At 38.1% G+C, this 16364-nt stretch overlaps 1 protein-coding gene across 7 annotated transcripts in view; it reads left to right on the top strand.

Moving 5' to 3' along the window:
* Positions 1-16364, top strand: part of Ica1 (islet cell autoantigen 1) — a 147710-nt gene that overhangs the window by 28247 nt on the left and 103099 nt on the right. For all 7 annotated transcript variants that reach the window (XM_045160687.1, XM_045160682.1, XM_045160686.1 and 4 more), the window contains 3 exons: positions 1983-2055; positions 10045-10168; positions 16101-16299. In XM_045160687.1, coding sequence (XP_045016622.1) covers positions 1983-2055; positions 10045-10168; positions 16101-16299 — 396 coding nt within the window. The remainder of the gene's footprint in view (positions 1-1982; positions 2056-10044; positions 10169-16100; positions 16300-16364) is intronic.

Here is a 16364-nt window from a genome sequence, read left to right as displayed (position 1 = left end):
GTTCTACTTTCATCCAAAGGGCTGCTTGCTGTGCTAGACAAAGTACCAAAGTACTGAACTGTGACTAGTAGTTTTACTTATGGTGAGGGATTCTGTTGAAGAATATTAATGTAGGTATATGTTTATGGAACAAATGGAGTCCATCAGTGAAACATGGACTGCTCATATACATGAATTACCTGTAAAGCTTAGCTTATACACCAGGACCTTTCATTCTGCTAGCACAGAAAACATGTACCAAGTTTTAAAACAGTCAGATTCTACCAAAGCACTGGGAAATTAATATAGAACTGTTATGCTCAGTTTTAGCAAGAGTCTATATTACTTATTAATATGACTATTTTATCAAAACAGCTCCTTAGTACAAGAAAAAAAAAAAAACTAATCTATGTTGCTAGAATTCTTTTAATGGCTTCCAGAGGAGAATGAGCTGTTTGGATGGTGTAAATGGTTCTTATCTTGCTTTGGGTATGGGTTCGTGATTATATGCAATTATTAAAACTTACAAAAGTAAATACTCCAGGGTTGGGCATTTTATTATGATGAACTCATATCTTATTTTTTATCAAAGTGGACAGTAACAATTGAAACTGGTCCTTGCTTCTAGATACAAAACTTAGTATCAGAACATTTTTGCTCCTTCTCTGGTGGTTTGTGATCCAGAATACTGATATCCAACATTTTCTGAGGGATAGATTGCTATTTTTTTAAACAAGGATCCAATAAATTTAATAAAAAGAAATATTTCTTTATAAACAATTTATATTAAATATTCCTAAGAATGAATTTTGATCTTAAAAGTGCATATGTAAATATATACCTTTATTAGAAAATTAATTTGGACACATTTTTATTAGAGTATATCATTATTTTCCTCTCAAATAATGAAGTTGCCTTCTCTCACTTAGGGGCTCCACAGGCAAACTGTCTAGATATCTGTGTACACGGACAAATGGGAGAAAAAATGTGAGGTCTGTGGTGGTAGCTTTTTGTCACCATTGTAGATAGGAACATATTCATCTCTGGCTTAACAGTTTTAGAGGCTTCTATCCATAGTTGCTTGGCCTATGGCTTTTGGTCCTGTAATGAGAGAGCACATCATGATTGCAGTGTCTGGCAAAGAAGCCTGCTCACCTATGACAGATGGAAAACAGAGAGAGAGAGAGAGAGAGAGAGGAAGGACATGCCCCCCCATTGCTTTGCTTCCTTCCACTAGGCCCTACATGTTAAAGCTTCCACCCCTTCTCTCAGGCTGACAACCAAGCCTCTAGTATATGGGCCTTTGGGGAACATTTAACATCTAAACCATAACATCTGTTCTATCTCTTTTAAAGTCTCTTCGTTTCTGAAGGAAAGATCAAGACCAATATGAGTTCAAGTCTAGTTAGATTCGTCTCAATACAAACCAACCTGAATTTCTCCCCGTTTTCTCCAATGAAGCCATAGGGTGGCATTAGATTGTCTCACTGTCAATTGTATGAAATCATAGGGGAAATTAGTAGTGATACTTGTTTGTAGGCACATACCAATTTATCACACATCTCCTAAACAGAACAACCAGCTGATAGATTTTTGTTTGCTTCCTCCAATTACTTAAGCATGCCATAAAACAGATTAGAATCATAAAGTAAGCTCATGTCATCTTTGAACATGATGGTTCTTTGGTAGGTTCTCCACTCCAAACAAAAGGCATCAAGTGGTGAAGAAAATGAATTAGGTTATGAATTAATAGTAAGTTTCTGGTATACCAAGTCCTCTAAATAGACTTAGGTTTTCTACTTTTTTGTTGTTCTTATTCCTGTAGCCTCGCAGTGCTGAAAATATATTTAAAGACCACAGTATCTGTATAAATATACCACATATTAAACCAAACAAACACATTATTTTTTAAATGGAAAAATCAAGTACTTTGGTTTTATTTGGTGTATTTTTAAATTCCATTGTTGTCTGTTTTATAGAATTTTATTTATTTTTTATTGCAGCTGTTTCACTCAATTCAGAGAACCTGTCTGGACTTGTCTAAAGCAATTGTACTCTATCAAAAGAGGATATGTTGTAAGTATGCAATAAATATAATTATTGATCAAATAGTAAGGATGAGCTGGATATTTTATCTTAGTATATTACTTAGTATTTTAGGAAAATGTTTAGGTGTCTTCATGCTATAAGATGTGATGGCCTCTGATCATTTTACCAATAATTTTATTAGACTATTTACCTTTCAAAGAGAGTGGCATACAAGGTGACTTTTTACCAGATCTCCCATGAATATTGATGGACAGGCTATTTAATTTCCCAGTTATAAAAATAGTTAGATTTTTGTCTTGGGCTTTTTGATTTGAGGTTATTTTTTATTAAATTTCCCTGGCTCTTCTATATCTAATTTTGTTCCTTTAAAATAAGCAAATGGATAAACTGGAGAGATGGCACAGTGGTTAAAGGTGATTGCTTACAAAGCCTGATGACCCAGGCTACATTCTCCAGTGCCCACATAAAGCTAGATGCACAAATTGATGAATGTGTATGGAGTATGTCACCAGAGGCAGGAGGACCTGGCATGCCCACTTTCCCTCTGTCTCGCTCATAAATAAATAAATATCTTAAAACATTTTTAAAAATAAAATAATAAAGGGGGGGATAAAGGCACATATAGATAAGTCATCAAGTTATTATGTTAACAGTGCTTTCTTATATTTCTTATGTTAGATATTGGATGACTGGGTAATAAGATTTCCATATGGTCATCTTGTCTTAAAAGCAGTACCAAAATTACCTCTGAAATACTAAATACCTACTTGTACATTAATATGTTTTTAAACTTCCTAAGTCACTTAAATAGCATAATTTTTATAATTCTAAGACTAGGATATGGGAAGTCTTTCTATTGTTGACTGCTGTCAACCCCCTTTTAAGAATGACAGAAGTTGGGCTGGAGAGATGGCTTATTGGTTAAGGTGCTTGCCTGAAAAGCCAAAGGACCTCAGTTCAATTCCTTAGGACCCACATAAGACAGATACACAAGGTGGTGCATGAGTCTGGAGTTTGTTTGCAGCGGCTGAATGCCCTGGCACACCCATTCTTTCTATCTGCCTCTCTGTCTCTCTGTCTGTCTCTCTCTCTCTCTCTAACAAATAAAGTAAAAAGAAGACACAAGTTAATAATTGGTCAGTTATCAGTATTAGTAATATATTGGCAATATACCTTATTATCCTAGATGTAGAAGCAGAATTTCATAAATTGTCTGTGCTAATATTTACTATTTATTCTAATATTCCTCCAGGCCTCTAACAAGGTCTAGAATAGAAAAGCAACCAAGACACAGCTTGCACATCCTGGACACCCACCATTTCCCCGTGCCATGTCTAGTCAGTCTAAATGCTGGTCACATTTGCCTTCTGAACAGCATTCAGTCTGCTTCCTGTCTCCATATTCTCTGCCATTACCCTAGTTCAGCCTTAATCACATACCCACTTCATTCACTAAATTACCTTCCTAACTGATCTTCCTGCTTCCACTTCCATTAGTTACGCTGCTATCTAAGGACACTTTAGCTCTGATCTTAGGTTTAAATTTTGTGTTTCGGAATTATGGATCAAACTTCCTCTTACCGTATACCCACTGTGTCCCAGATAACCATGAAACATTTCATGTTCTCCTCTGTGGTAGAAAATTAAAGATATTTATAAAATTGTGCCTGTCGTTTCTTTTTTCTAAGTAAGTCACATGAGGTTTAGTGTGCTTTCATTCATTACAGATTTTTCTGAAAATAGTGATTCTCTGAATATAAATCATGTTTAACATCTATTTTGTTTCTAATAGTAAATGGAGAAATGCTTTTCCCTGAACTACCACAGATTAGTTAATATAATTATGATTAAACATTATCAAAGCTTGTGATTTTTCTGGTTATGTATGGGGTTACAATAATGCCCCCAACCATGCTTTAGTCTTCTGGTTGTTCCTACAGGAGTTGGCTGTTGGTTGTGTGTAAGCACATTGACAAAGCTCATATAAGCCATGTCATCACAGTGGAATGGGCTGGAGGATTTCTGTGCTGCTTGGACTGAAAGAGATCTGAACTTTGATGGAGGACTAAAAATAGCATTAATGTGAGGGTGTTACTGAACAGCTGCCACAGAAAAGAAATGAGGAATATCTCTGAGCTGATATAGAGTCATTTGCAAGATACAGTTTTAAACAAGAAGCCAAGCTCAAAGTCATATTTATAATATACTGGCCTTTATGCAAAAAGGGGAGATTAGAAAAATATAAATGTGAAAAAAGAAGGGCGTACACATACCCACAAAAATTCATAATCTGTGTATTATGCTAAAGAAATTCAGGAACAACAAACCAGAAATTAAAGTTAGATATCAGGCTGGAGAGATGGCTTAACAGTTAAGGCACATGACTGTGAAGCCAAAGGATGCTGGTTTGATTCTCCAAGTCCCACTGTAGCCAGATGCACAAGGGGGTACATGCGTCTGGAGTTAGCGTGCAGTGCCCTGGCATGCCCATTCTCTCCCTCTCCCTCTCTCTCTCTCTCTCTCTCTCTCTCTCTCTCTCTCTCTCGCTCCTCTCTCCTCTCTCTGTCTCAAATAAAATAAAATCTTTTAAAAAAAGAAAGTTAGATTCAGTGAACTGAAGTGTGTGAAAGTGAGGGAGAAAGAGGGATAAGAAAAGGGTAGCAGGGGTGAGGAAGTGGCAGCACCTCACTGAGATATTGCCAGTAACTGACTTTTCAAACCATAATGATGTTTTACATACCCACAAAATAACTAAGGACATGGGAATATATTAAATAGAATATAGATAACAAAAAATGGATGGAGGCTGGAAAGATTGTTTAGTGGTTAAGATGCTTGTCTATAAAACCTAGGGGCCCCACTTCTATGTCCCACATAAAAGTACCCACATAAAAGCCAGATGCACAATATGGCACATGCATCTGGAATTGTAGTGGCTAAGGGCCTTGGTGTACCCATTCTCTTTCTCATAAATTAATAGATTCAAAAATAATTTTAAGTAAATGGAATTACACTCTAAGTGAGTAACATCACCACACTGACTGGAATGAAAAAAAGAGAACTAATTTTAGAAAAGGCATTTTTGAGAAGCATACTAAGATGGGACAGAAAAATATATACAAAACAGTACTTAATATATTTATTACTTATAGGGATATGGCTTAGCAATTCTGAAGTTACTGTATATATATAAAATGAGGTTAGAAAAATAAGTGAATATAAATAAAGAGCCTGTCTATAATCAAAAGAGGTTATAAATCAAAAGAGAAGGCTAGGATGAACAGAGCAGTCATATGAAGTCACTGTTACATATTTATTCAGATACATAGTTCACCAACAGAAATATAGATGAGCATGTGTGCATTGGTTCAGTGTGCATTCATGTAATTCCTCCATCAGATGTAGTGACTGGAAGTGCCCCACTCTACAGCGGTAAGAAAACTTAGCACTTGGACTTTGTTTCCCAAGTATTCTTCTCTACTCCCTTGTGGGAATGAATGATTTCACTGCTACATAGAAAATTCAAGCTAAGCCTGGAATGTTTGACAGTGCCAGACTTAACAAAGGATGGGGTATGTTGAAAGGACACTGGAATGAGCCTATTGTCAAAGCTGGTATGATCTAAACAACAAATAGAAATAAATTAAAGAACTGTAGAAAATCATAGAAAAATAACTACTAAGTAAGTTTGTCAGGGGGTGGATGGATGAATGAGAATACACAACCCTTCTTGATAAAATGACTTCAGTTAATAAATACAGAAAAGATGAGAGAACCAAAGAACCACCAAGAGACAAACACCACAGTGAGCATCATGGTAGGTAGGCGTCACTAATGAGTGTTCTAGTGAGTGAAATTTAGAGGAGACCAGGGATATTCAAGAAGTCCCACAGATTCTTCTCACAAGAATTTTAATAATTACAAAAGAAAATAAGCTTGGAGCTATAGAGTAGCAAGGCACAAAAATTAACACCTTAATGAAGTGATAAATGTTAACATTTTAGTGATAATGGATGTTCATGTCATGTTATGCCTCTGATATGAGGCAATGAGAACACTTCACCTCTGTGGCCTTTTGCCTCAAATCCAGAACACAGGTCCAATCATGAGAAGTAAGATAAACCCAAATTGATGGATATTCTCAATTTGTGGTTAAAATATCTAACCAGGACTTTTGGATAGTATCAGAGTCTTAAAAGACAAAAGTCTAAGGAAATGCCATACTTGAAGGAGACTAAAGAGACTCAATATTTGGGACTGGGTCCTGGAACACAGAAAAGGCATTCATGGAAAAGCAGACAAACTTGAAATCAGGCATGTTGTTGATAGTATTATACCCATGGTAATACCTAGTTTTGATCACTGTACTATGGTAATATAAGAAAAGACGAGGAGAAACTAGGGCAGGGTATAGCATAGCCCTTTATACTGTTTGTAATTCTTTAAAGTCAAATATTATTTCAAGATAACTTATTTAATGAATTGTCAATTGGATCATATTCCTGCCTTGCTTTAACAAAATCTGATAGCAACTGACTCAAATGTCCAAATTTCTATATGCATAGCTTATAAATTGATATATTCTAACTCCAGCTCATTCCTCTGTCCCTGTTCCCTTTACCTACGAAGCTATTAGGGGACTTTTTCCTATTTTCATTGTCTGGAATGTCCTTGCCCTAATGGTATCCAGTGCTCTCTCTTTGTCACTCAGAATTTAGTTTACTGGTTGGCTGCTTCAAGAGTTTTCTGATTGAAACTGTCACATTGTTACTCCCTATCTCCCAGTGCTCTATCTGGGATTGTGATTAATTTTTTGTCACTTTCCATTGGAATATAAATAGTACAGGAGCAGGGAAATCCTCTGTCTCCCTCATCACTGTCTTCCCAGCAGTAGAAGATGTCTATTACATACTGGATTAGCTATAACTCTGGGCCAACTGAGTTAATGTTGTCAAGCTAATTGATGCCATAGTCTTCAATTACATTTTTTGAAAAGGACACATCAGATAATCTAATCAGCAATTAAATGTGAATATGGTGTTTATTTTGGCTTTGGTTTTTGAGGGTTTTGTTATTGGTGTGTGTATTTCTGAGTCAGAGTTTCACTGTCACCCAGGCTGTCCTCAAGGGCATAGCAATCCTCCTATCTTAGCCTCCAAGGATGATAGGCATAGGTCATTACACCCAGTTTATGTGAAATTTTAAGTCTCAGTTAATTGAAACTTTTATGTGAATATAAATGTTGAATTATTCAATTCATGTGTTGCACCTCAACTTTAGACATCTACAAAATTTTCTCAGTATTTGAATTTTTTTTTTTAATTATAGAATGACCATCTCTTCGGTGACAAGTCCAGCCTTGTGTATGATGGAGCTCAAACTTTTCTCTACTACCCTCTCAGCAGCATAATCAATTAGTCAGGCAACACAGCCAGTAAAATTTGTTTGCCACCAAGTGTGGTCCTCAAGCACATAAAATGACCAAAACTGATTTCAAAATGTACCAACCTGCTTAGGTTATTTAGGAGAAATCCCATTTTACCAGCTGTGTAGTCATTCAGGTATCTGGAGTTGGTTTCTTGTGGTCTTAAGCTAAATGTGTTCATTTGTATGTGAGCTGAAGCTTTAAGGTAAAAAATATAACAGTTGTCTCAGGATGTTAGGAGCAAAAATGGGAAAGTGATCTCCATAAGGAATGGTTCATGGTAGAATTGAAAGAATCACTTATTGGGCAGTAAAGAGAAGGAATAGGAGGTATTTAAAAAAAACTTCCTGTAGAATTTTTTAAGATACATAAAACCATGACATGAATATCCAAAAAGCATTTAAATGAGGTACAGTATATGAGGATAAGAAGGCAACAATTATAGTTACAGTTCAGTTTCACAAGCATTTAATTAGTGCCATGAATATAAGAATTTTTGCTTGGCCTGAAGAATACAAAGTTTGGATGTGGTATGCTTCCAGGAAAGCAGAGATCATAGTGAAGACAGACACAGGCCCACCATGCATACTGTGTCACTGGTCCTTCTGTGAAAAGTACTAACATAGGTACATGGAGATTTTGCGGTCCAGAGAAACGGGAATGACTATGTGACAAGGAAGTAGCCTTCTCAAGCTCCTGAATGCTAGGATTACAAGCATGCACCACCATACCTGGCTTTGTAAACTTGAGTTCTGAGAAAGAAAAGTGGGGGCAAGGGCATCATTTTATCTCTCAGGAAAAATGGGTTCCAAAACCCTCTTCTCTTCTGGGCCTGCTTAGCGAGAACTGTAATCACAAACTAATAAGGAAGCAAAGGTGAGTTTACAGTTGTTACTTTAGGTTCTTGATTCTGGTCTAACCTTCTCCAGCTAGTGATAGAGAGGTTGTATTAGGAATTGGGTACATTCTAAAGTCTGGGAAGTGAGGGAATGGTGAAAGAAGTCACTCTTCAAACCAGAGTAGAAACAGACACATTTACTATAAGTCACAGTGGACAAAAGTGACTAGTAGAAGAGACAGTGGCTGTGGTCAGAGCTGTCTCTTTTGGGTTAAGGTAACCTGTACTAAGTGATATCATTTAGCTGCTGCCAGTTTAACCTGAAAGGGGCACTGTTTTCTTTATAGAGACACTTTCTGGCCCAGGCTTGCTTTGTAGAAATTCGCTGATAGGAGCCCATTCCCTTTCTGGTCTCTCAATATGTCTTTTTCTCCACAATTATTGGGATGGCTTATGAAGATGTGCATGAATCTTAGTGACATTTGGAACAAGGCTTTAGAGATATGATATACAAGTGTGTCAGTACAGCCATGGGTGGTGCTACATACCTGCAATCCCATTACTCAGGAGGCAGTGGCAGAAGGGTCCAGACTGATTTAAGGTCAAGGCCAGCTTGAGCTACATAAGAAGAACCTATTTCAAAATAGCAAGGGCAAGGGATGTAGTTCAGTGGTAGTGTGCTTGCCTTGCATGCACAAGGCCCTGGGTTCCATCTCCACCACTTCAAAATTAAGTAATTTGATTAATGATAAATGCATCAATGTGTAAATGTGAAAAGTATTGTTCAAAATATGCTGACAAAAGAATACTGTGTTGAGAAAAGAAAGCCTCCTCAGGAGCGACAAGTCAGTCCCGTCCTCAGCTCCACTGCTGAGGGGTATTTGATTGAGTCTCTTCATGTCTCTTCCGTGGATCTCTGAACTTTCTTTGTCAGTCCCTAGAACAGGAAGAGGGGTTCACTATTGTAAATGGCGCTGATACTTTCTTTGCCCATTTTGCTGCTTCCTAGGATGTGCTCCTAACACTAGGTCAACCATGTCAAAAGATGCATACAGTTCTGTGCCCTTTTATATTTGCTGGCAATCCAGTGTGTACAAAATGTGTACCAAATTGCCTCCTTACATAAATTGTCCCACCTATGCTTGTCTTTAAAAATAAAGCCAGAATCACACAAATTTAGTGTGATTCCAGTTCTGTATTTTTAAAACTTACCAAATGGTCAACCCGGAAGGCCTAAGCATCCTCAGTTCTTTCTCCCTTCTCCAACAAGACTCTGTTGCATAGGTGAATGATCCCAGTTGCTTCTCAGGGAAGCAGAGTGTAACTCAGAAAGCAGAGATCAAGGAGTCAGAGGAATAGAATAATAGGAGGCAGCTAGTGAGTATTCTAGGCAGTCACAAAAGGTTCCCACCATCAGCCTTGAATAACCCACCTCCTTAATTTCAGCTTGAAGCAGCACATTATGGGCTCACTTTTCAGTACAGAGGTCATTTTCTGGTTTTTATTACAGGGCACCAAACTCACTGACAGATGTATTCAAGTGAATTTGATCTCTTGTATTGTAAGTGGAAGAACAGGGTGAAAGTTAAATGGCAGGATGGGGGAGGTGGGGAGACTTACCTTGCAGCCTGCCACTTGGATTTAATTTCCTCTAGTCTTTGCCTCTGAAGAGAGTAGACAGACCTTGTGATTTGTCCCTTTCTGTCATAAAAATGTTCATTGTTCACAGCTCTTTTCCCTCTTCTCTTCATCAGTCTTGTCTCAAGAAGAAAATGAGCTGGGAAAATTTCTCCGATCTCAAGGCTTCCAAGATAAAACCCGAGCAGGAAAAATGATGCAGGCCACGGGGAAGGCCCTATGCTTTTCCTCCCAGCAAAGGTGTGTGGTGTCATTGGGGTCCTGCTTTGGGGGATTCAAAGGGAACCAGAGACCCACATCCTCTTAAGGAGTAGTCTCATAGCCTTTGAAAGACCTCTGCCTGAGACTGAGGAGCTACTCTGCTGCTAATTGATTTCTATTTAACTTTCTGATGAAGATAACTTGCAGGATTTGGTTTTGCTTGCTGTTCCCCATTCTATTTTTTCTTAATCCTTCTGCTCTGTTCCGTTATATATACAGCGATTATTGTGAATGCTGTCCTAGGCTTATACTTGACCTTTAGGTTACTCATAACAATCAGCCTGGTCCCCTTTCGGCAGCTGATTAAAGCAAGAGCTTAATGAGACCAGCTTGAAGCACTCCCTTGCTGCTCTCTGTGGGCCAATTAACTGCAGAGGGGGGTAATCAGGAAGCCCTGCATCTCACTGGGCCAACAGCATCAGTAGCATCACCTGGGAGCTTGTTAGAAATGCAGAATCCAGGCCTCAACCCCAGACCAGCTGACTTTGAATTTGTATTTCAACAAGATCAGCCATTGATTTTGATGTACATGCAAGCTTGACAGGCTCTAATGCCTAGAAAATTGAGGCAGATATGTGACATTATTTTAAGTACAACCAGAACTCATTGTAATGGTCTATGTTAAATAAGCAGGTTCCCTTGCACACAACTCTTTGTGCCTGAGAAAAGAGATACTCATTCTCTCCCATCTCCACCATACCTAACAACTCCAAAAAAATTTCTCCCATTAATATGCAGAATTATACCTAAAGAAAGATTTACAGGTATTTTCCAAGAATATTTCGGCTCCATAATTCCACTTAGATTGTCCCAAAATTTTTTCTGCTATTAATTTACACTTTCTGCTTTTCCTCTCCAAGAGCAAACCATTGGCAAATTACATGAATGTGTCTATGAAAACCCAAGAAAAAAAATGGAGCTAGAAAAAACAGCACTATTAGTGTCTCAGTGATCTCATTCCTGGACATTTTGGCTCTTCTTAACGTCATTGGACCCTGACTATGTGGGCAGTGCCAACTGTCAGAAATTGAATGAAATCATTTCCAACATTTCTCAACTCCCATTTTCCAAAAAAAACAATGACAGAAAGGAGTATTTGTTTACTATCTTGAATTGCACTTTTAGTACTTACATGAAGACAAGCCAAAAAGAAAAAAATTAAAAGCAAGTATATTTTTCATAATATTAATAATGACTTTTAACTTTGATAGAGAATACATACATATATATCACAATTTCCAACATTACAAGGGTAATTGACTCCAAGAAAATATTTCATAAAGGAAATGTCCATATTTTAAATATGTAATTATTACTAATTTCAGTGAGAACAATTTTGAGGCATGCCTGTATATTATATATCCATTTATTGAAAAAGGCCAATACCCTGACACCTCAAGGGTTTTTTTTATGACTTATCATATTGTTAATTTTTCCATGATATCCATTTGTATGCTGGATGATCATGTGCAACAAATGATGTCACAAATCACAGACATAGCTCCTTAAAATTATGTAATCTAACTTTTGTGTTTTTTGGGGGGTTTTTTTGGACATATATATTATGGTTTTTTATTCATTCATTATTTCCTGGGAATTGAGGCTGATTTCATAATTTTGCTATTGTTAATAATTTTCCATGTGAGTGTGCTCATCTTTATTTTATTTTATTTTATTTTATTTTCTTAGGTTTCCATATGATTTATTTATATCCTCTTAGATTTTTTTTTACATTAACATTTTTTTTTATGTTTTCTATTCAGTGAATACAGGCAGTTTGGTACCATTATTAGGCTCATCCGTGACCTATCCCCTCCTCAATGGCCCCTCCTTGTTGATGTATATGGGTCGTGCATTGTGGAGCACAGTTATTGGTACGATAAATGTCTCTTCATATCATGACTCAACATGTGGCTCTGACATTCTTTCTGCCCCCTCTTCCGCAAAATTTCCCTGAGCTATGTTGGGTTCATTTTTGGTCTGCTTCAGTGCTGAGGTGTTGGGGGCCTCTGAGGCTCTGGCTCTCTGATTAGGTAGGCATTGATTTTTCTCTGTGTTGGTCCCCTTCCCCCTTGTGCTGGTATCTGGTTCATCAGGAAAACAGCACCCTTGCTTGTTTTGCCAATTTTCCTTAGTGTCAGTTGGGGCCTTTTTGAGGTATGATAGGGCAGCTCTCTCCTTAGGATCTGGATCTATCTGAAAAAAAGAAGCAGATTCTCCAACGGAGAGTGAGTTAGCACCAGGACAAATGAGATAGCCCCTACTTTTTTAGTAGAGAGTTTAATAGGTGTAGGCCCTCTTGTACTCCATGATTGATGGTAGCTTGATATTGGAGAGTGGGCTTATGTTTGGATATGGTTCTGACTTGTTTCCCAGCTCCAGCTGCGGGTCCTGCACCACTGGGGGGATCAGTTAGCAAAATCAAGAGCAGTTGGTTCCCCACCATGGCTGTGTGCCACTATTGCAATTGTGTGGGCATCACACCAGGTTATTTGTTGCTAAGTAGGTTAGACCATGAGTTGCTTGGAAAGATATTGGTCATTTCCCCCAGTCACCCATGTAGCACCTTCTGGCACTAGACACGCTGACTGTGTGGGGACTGACTCTCCTGACCTCCAGCCATGCCGTTCCATTTTACGTGTCAGCTGCATATGGAGTCTTCAGCAACAGGGTCTTACCACTGACCTTTGGTGGGTCATCAAGTACTCTGACAGAAGGCTGTCATGCTTTTAGGAAACCTTGTAGGTTTCTCTGATCAAAAGCTCATTGTGGATGATAGCCTCATGCTGGTACTGGGAGTTACAGGTCAGTGCCTACTAAGAAAATGAGGAAAAAGATAACTAATATACAAGAGTTAGAGAGGGGAGCGGGGAGGAAGGGAGGGAAAATGTAGAAGATTTAGGTTGGACTTGATCCTACCCTCTCCAGTGTCTTGTGGTTCAGGTGTTTCCTGTAAGGACCTGGTGAAGGTTCAGCCATTTGGTTTGCCTTTTAGGAAGTAGAATTTGGATAAAAGAAATAGTAAAAGAAGCCAACAAAACAATACCAATGACACTTGGAACTTTCCCCGTAGACCAGTCAGCTGTGGTCTTCTTATAATTTGATGAGGTGTGGCCAACTGCAGCCTGGAAGGTGGCCTCATGTAGAGTCTCTGCTTTCACAGCTGCTCTCCAGGCACATGAAGTAAACTGCTGCTCCTAACTGTAAGAAAGGAAAAATATGTCAAAGTCTCCTGAACTTGAATTTTCTGACCTGAATAAATGTGATTTAGGGTATGCAGAATATTTTCGGCACATGTGTGCTATGTGCACACATATGCAAAGTACAGAGGAAGACAATGTGTCCTCGATAACTCCCATTTTATTTCTGAGACAGAGGAGGCTGTCTGAAACTGGAATCGCTATTTGTTTGCTTTTTTTTTTTTTTTTTTGTTTTATGGGCTGACCAGAGAATCCCAGAAATCCTCTTGCCTCTACCTCCTACCCCAGCACTGGGTTCACAGATATGTGCAACCATACCTGGCTTATTATGTGGGTACTAGGGTTCAAAGTCAGGATCTCATATTTGTACAGCAAGGGGCTGTTACCTACTGGGCCATCTAGCCCCCACTATATGTTTTTAACATAAACATCATCATATCAGATAGGTTTTTTTTATTTTTGTTTCTTAGCATATGCTCATTATCTAGCAAATTCACATTTTCTAAAATAATGCTAAACTCTTAAAATTTCAATATACTTTTAAATAATTCATAATGTTTCATTATCTGGGCATGCTATAGTACATTTTACCTGAGCCTTTCCATTTGTTTCCTTATTTTATTTTATTTTATTTTTTTTATGAGGTAAGGTCTCACTCCAGCTCAGGCTGACCTGGAATTCACTGTGTAGTCTCAGGGTGGCCTCGAACTCTTGGCAATCCTCCTACCTCTGCCTCCTGAGTGCTGGAATTAAAGGCATGCGCCACCACACCCAGCTGTTTCTTCATTTTTATTTTTTTATTTATTAGAAAGCAAGAAAGAGACAGAGAGAGAGAGAATGGGTGTACCAGGGCTCCTAGCCACTGCAAATGAACTACAGACACATACACGATTTTGTGCATCTGGCTTATGTGGGTACTGGGGAATCGAACCTTGGTCCTTAGGTTTCATAGGCAAACACCTTAACCACTGCCATCTCTCGAGCCCCAATTATGTCTTACTCATTTTTACCTTTCCCTACTAAAGGATAAGCATAATGGAGCAGAATTTTATTTACTTTATTAATTGCTCCATGAGTATATTTTCATGAATAAAAATGTGTTTCGATATTGCACTGAAAATTGATATTTCAGGGGGTTTTCTTGGTTTAAACTCATTTTCTTATACGGCTGGTGAATGAATTTTCACCCTTTTATGAAGCAAGTTATAGGGGAAAATACAGTGTATGTGGTTTTATGTGCCTTTTTCTTTTCTATCATTATGTTATTACAACTACAAAGGTTTCTTTCCAATTTTACAACAATCCAACACATCCAGAATAGTTGATTCAAAGGATTCATTTTTAGCCAATGCATGAAAGTAGGCAAAATCCAAGAGAAGAGAAAATGGAGTTGGAAAATGACAGGATCTTAAGGGAGCCATATGAGGGCTGTTTATCTCTTTAAATAGAAGTCTCCTATTATACAAGCCTTCATGCCAGTGACTTATTTGCTGTTTGTTACTTAAGCTACTCATCCTGCTAGATGAAAGGCATTACATTTAAGCCAACAATATAAAACACAAATTTACTTTGTGGTACAATGATATGTGTTTTGAAAATGTTCTAGCATCTAGGTAGGACAGCTATTAGGGAAAGCTATTTTGAATAGACTTCAATATTTAAAACAATACTTCACAAGAAGAAAAATAGGGAAAGTAATTAGAGATTTATTTTCCCTTAAAGTTGATTGTAGCATTTATAAGCACATACAAGGCATTGCAGATAGTGGTAGAACCACCAAAAGTTGACTCAGCTCTCTGGCACCATTACCCCCTTCAGCTAAGTAACTTCGCATGTAAATTGAAGCATAAATATTTATCCTATTTTTGTCTTTTGCACCTCTGCCCCAAAACTTCATGGATTATATTTTTAAAGTATAATTCTTCTGACATTATTTGCTTTAGGTAGGAATAGAGAAGAGCAATATTTTCTACCCCACATAAATATTTTATCTAAAGTTTTATATGCCTCATCTTTTTCTTGAATAAGTAACAGTCTGTTATGGTTGTATTATTGTATGCATTCATTCATTACTGGTAGGTGTTTTTTGTTGTTTTAGCAGTGCCTAGGATGGAACCCAGAGTCTAACAAGAGCTATAGAACTGTTCTACATTTATTTTGTTTTTCTAAGGGTCAAATCATATAGCCTGTCTGATAATCTTCCACATAGTAGCCTTTCAATAGCAGTGCTGTTTCTCCTTCCTAAATCATTTTAAAACACCTCAGTTCCCTCTTCTATCAGACCAAGCAACTGATGCTCCTAGCCTTTGAGTAATAATCAAAATGGCCAGGTCAGGAGATCCAAGTCACTCACCATCTCATCCCTCCTTAAAAGAACCCAAACTTCAGAGGAGCCGGAGACAGGGAGAGTGACTAGAAATGGGATGGAGATGACCATCCTTCATTGACATAGGATTGGTTTACATTTCAAACAAACACTCTGTCCAGGCTTGAGAGCACCCAGCAGCACTAAAACCAAGGGGTCTGAATTTCATCTCTTGCTATCCCCTAAGTTCAGATACATTGCAATTAGTATCCACCCTATCCTGAAGAAGTATCCTATGTGTCTTGGGTGTGATTCTAGAATCATGAATTTAAGATGAAGGAAATGTCAAGCATTGGGAATGTGGGTTGACTCAGTTTCAAGATTGTGGCTCTGTCCTCCTGTCCAGGTTGGCCTTGAGAAATCCTCTGTGTAGATTTCACCAAGAAGTGGAGACTTTTCGGCATCGGGCCATCTCTGATACTTGGCTGACAGTGAACCGCATGGAGCAGTGCCGGACAGAGTACAGAGGGGCATTATTGTGGATGAAGGATGTATCTCAAGAACTTGATCCAGACCTCTACAAGCAAATGGAGAAGTTCAGGAAGGTAGGAGGTCTTCCAGGGGTTAGCAGAGGGGTATCTGCTGGAAGGCAAGGAAGTGTGATTTGACT

This window comes from Jaculus jaculus, chromosome 10 (genome assembly GCF_020740685.1).
Source record: "Jaculus jaculus isolate mJacJac1 chromosome 10, mJacJac1.mat.Y.cur, whole genome shotgun sequence".
Taxonomy (NCBI): domain Eukaryota; kingdom Metazoa; phylum Chordata; class Mammalia; order Rodentia; family Dipodidae; genus Jaculus; species Jaculus jaculus.
Note: the sequence above shows the minus strand (reverse complement) of the source record. Positions and strands in the feature narration are given on the sequence as shown.